Genomic DNA, 2425 nt, shown 5'->3' on the forward strand with positions numbered 1-2425 from the left:
CCCCTGTGACGTCATCTTTGATCTGACCTGAAAATGACCTTAGTAAAAATTGTAGATCTTGGCCGTGCGTATCCGATGCCGTTTACCGCTTGTCGCTATCTTGCTTCGTTCTCGAGATCTCAGGGGGGGGGCGGTCATCCGCCCCCCCCCCGTCGGTGCGAAGTTGGCGCAGACCCCCGTCGGTGCGCGGGATATATCATCTAATTTTATGTCGGTGACGCCTCTGTAAATCACCGACCCTTGATCACGGTAACATTTAACATTTGGCCACTAAAAGCTCGGCACCAAATTACATGAGCATGTTTGACTAAACTATAGTTCACAGATCTTTTTTTGTAAATCGGAGTTATCTGAGGCATGGGACAATAGGCACTTGATATCACATTTAGGTTGATAAGGATATATTTTTCAACAGTTCATAACTTTTTGGTCGGTCTTATCTTCATTTCGACCATCTGCAGAGAATAATTGATCCCGAGCCACTCATCCCACACCACACCGTACGACTTCGGGGGTGTCTCTCCGGACAGATACTGCCCGTTCAAATTTGATTTAAAACACGACTTATACCACCAGCCGCCCTTGAATATGTTGGCGCACTCTTTGACCCCGTGGCTGTCGTGGTCCCTATCCTTTGTGGAGAACCGCTGTCCAACGTGATAACTGAGACTGTCGCCGGCATCTCCGGTATAGTTCTCCGCCGATAGTCGATACCCGTCCTCCTCGGAGGAGATGCGGAACCCCTGGTACAGCGCGTGTCGCCTCCCGCCGTCAAAGTCCTCCAGGTCGACCCTGAGCTCGTAGCGCCGGTCGAGCAGTGACGTGAGCCGCCACAGGTTCTCCAGTCCCCACCAGAACTCGGCGTCCAGCTCCCCGAAACCCCACTTGTACTCGTGCCAGCCGAGGTAAAAGTCGCGCCGCGGTCGGATGTCGGCTCGGCGTAGGAGCAGCGTCCACCCTCCGCCGGACGAGGTCAGGTCACAGTAGGCGGGTACAGGTCGGCCCAGGTCAGGTCGGAGCAGGTGCACGCCACTGGCAGAGCCGGCCGGAAGGTCACTGCAGTCTCTGACCGTGGCGGTGTCCGGCGGGATAGGCTCTGTCTCTCCTAACCGGGAGTCCATTCTGCGCTGCAGTCGGTCCAAACGATCGGTCACCTCCGCCAGTCGGGACTTGAGGTCAGTGGTGGTGTAACACAGCCGCTCCAGGCTGCAGCTGGGGGTGACCTCCAGCTCTGACAGCGGCTGGAGGGGTGGGGAGGAGAGGTCCACTCCGACTCCAGCCGTCAGCAGCAGCAGGAGCAGGAGAGGATGTCGAACAGACACCGACATCGGCCTCAGTAAAATGATACGAGCGGCAGCCACTACCACTACCACCACCACACAGACGCAGTCTTCTGTCGGGGGCTAAAGAAGGATCTCCCTTCTGTCTCCGTCACAGTGCTGGAGCTCCTCACTTCAGCACAGTCTCTATCCAACTGCCAGTGCAGACACCACGAACTCTGTCACCCCAGTGCAGTGGGTCCCTCTGTTTATACCAGAGGTCAACTGAGAGCCGCCGAGTGATGGCCTGCACTGTAGCCGGTCGGGTCTGGTTAGTGTCATCGTACCACGCTGGCGTTCCAGACGGTACGTGCATTGGCCCGTACGATGTACTGCTAAACCCGTTATCAAGAAGACACACAATCATATGCAGAGTGAGTAATGAGTATAAAGGAAAGCGAAATCTGCACAGGATGTGATTCCTATTGTTTCCTGTAATACTCTGTCCCTTTATCATTTGGTTATAACTTATGGGTGGGTAGTTAATTACCATCTAATTTCAGATTTATTATCAATTTCGTTGAATTACCTTCGTCACTCGGTGAACGGCGCCTAAATGTTGTCCTATAAATGGAATAGGAAACGCCTGAGTGCTTTATACTTTATTTCGTCTAATTGCTTTCATCGCAGTGAACGGTGTATTTTGACCTTATATGGAATAGGGAAGGACCGAGACAAAAGGAAAAAGAAATAGGCAAGCTGGCGGAATGCTCGCTTCATTTCGTATAACAAGAAATAAACGGTCCTGTCAATCAAGGCAGTTAAATATTCGCACAGAAAGGCAACGATATATTTACCGTACTGAAATATTTAACAGTGGAAGCTTTTCTTGGTTTATTATTAGGCATGGGGCAACGATAAGGTCATCTTACACATCTTGTGCCAGGTGCCTATATTGACACCATTGCTTTGGTCGTGTTTAGCCCGTATTAATGCCATGTTTAATGTTATACATTTTATTTGTAAAGGGCTACCATGAGTGTTGGCCTCAGGTCAAGGCCAGGTCAAAGCCGGTCAGGTCATGTCTAAGCACTAACTATCTATCTATATCATTGGTATTCAATTCAATTTCAACATTGTGTTTTCTTCTACATGTTTTCTTGTAC

At 50.7% G+C, this 2425-nt stretch overlaps 1 protein-coding gene across 1 annotated transcript; it reads right to left on the minus strand.

The window, feature by feature from the left end:
- Window positions 1–390: 390 nt before the first annotated feature.
- Window positions 391–1425, minus strand: LOC122363978 (microfibril-associated glycoprotein 4-like). The gene has a single exon (XM_043333885.1). The coding sequence runs from the start codon at window positions 1326–1328 to the stop codon at window positions 417–419; it is 912 nt and encodes a 303-aa protein (XP_043189820.1). The 5' UTR covers window positions 1329–1425; the 3' UTR covers window positions 391–416.
- Window positions 1426–2425: the final 1000 nt, after the last annotated feature.

The sequence above is a fragment of the Amphibalanus amphitrite genome, unplaced genomic scaffold (genome assembly GCF_019059575.1).
Source record: "Amphibalanus amphitrite isolate SeventyFive unplaced genomic scaffold, NRLGWU_Aamphi_draft 000650F_arrow, whole genome shotgun sequence".
Lineage (NCBI taxonomy): Eukaryota > Metazoa > Arthropoda > Thecostraca > Balanomorpha > Balanidae > Amphibalanus > Amphibalanus amphitrite.

Excerpts from the sequence above, each read along its gene's own strand:
- LOC122363978 (XM_043333885.1), bottom strand. The coding sequence starts at position 1,328 with ATGTCGGTGTCTGTTCGACATCCTCTCCTGCTCCTGCTGCTGCTGACG.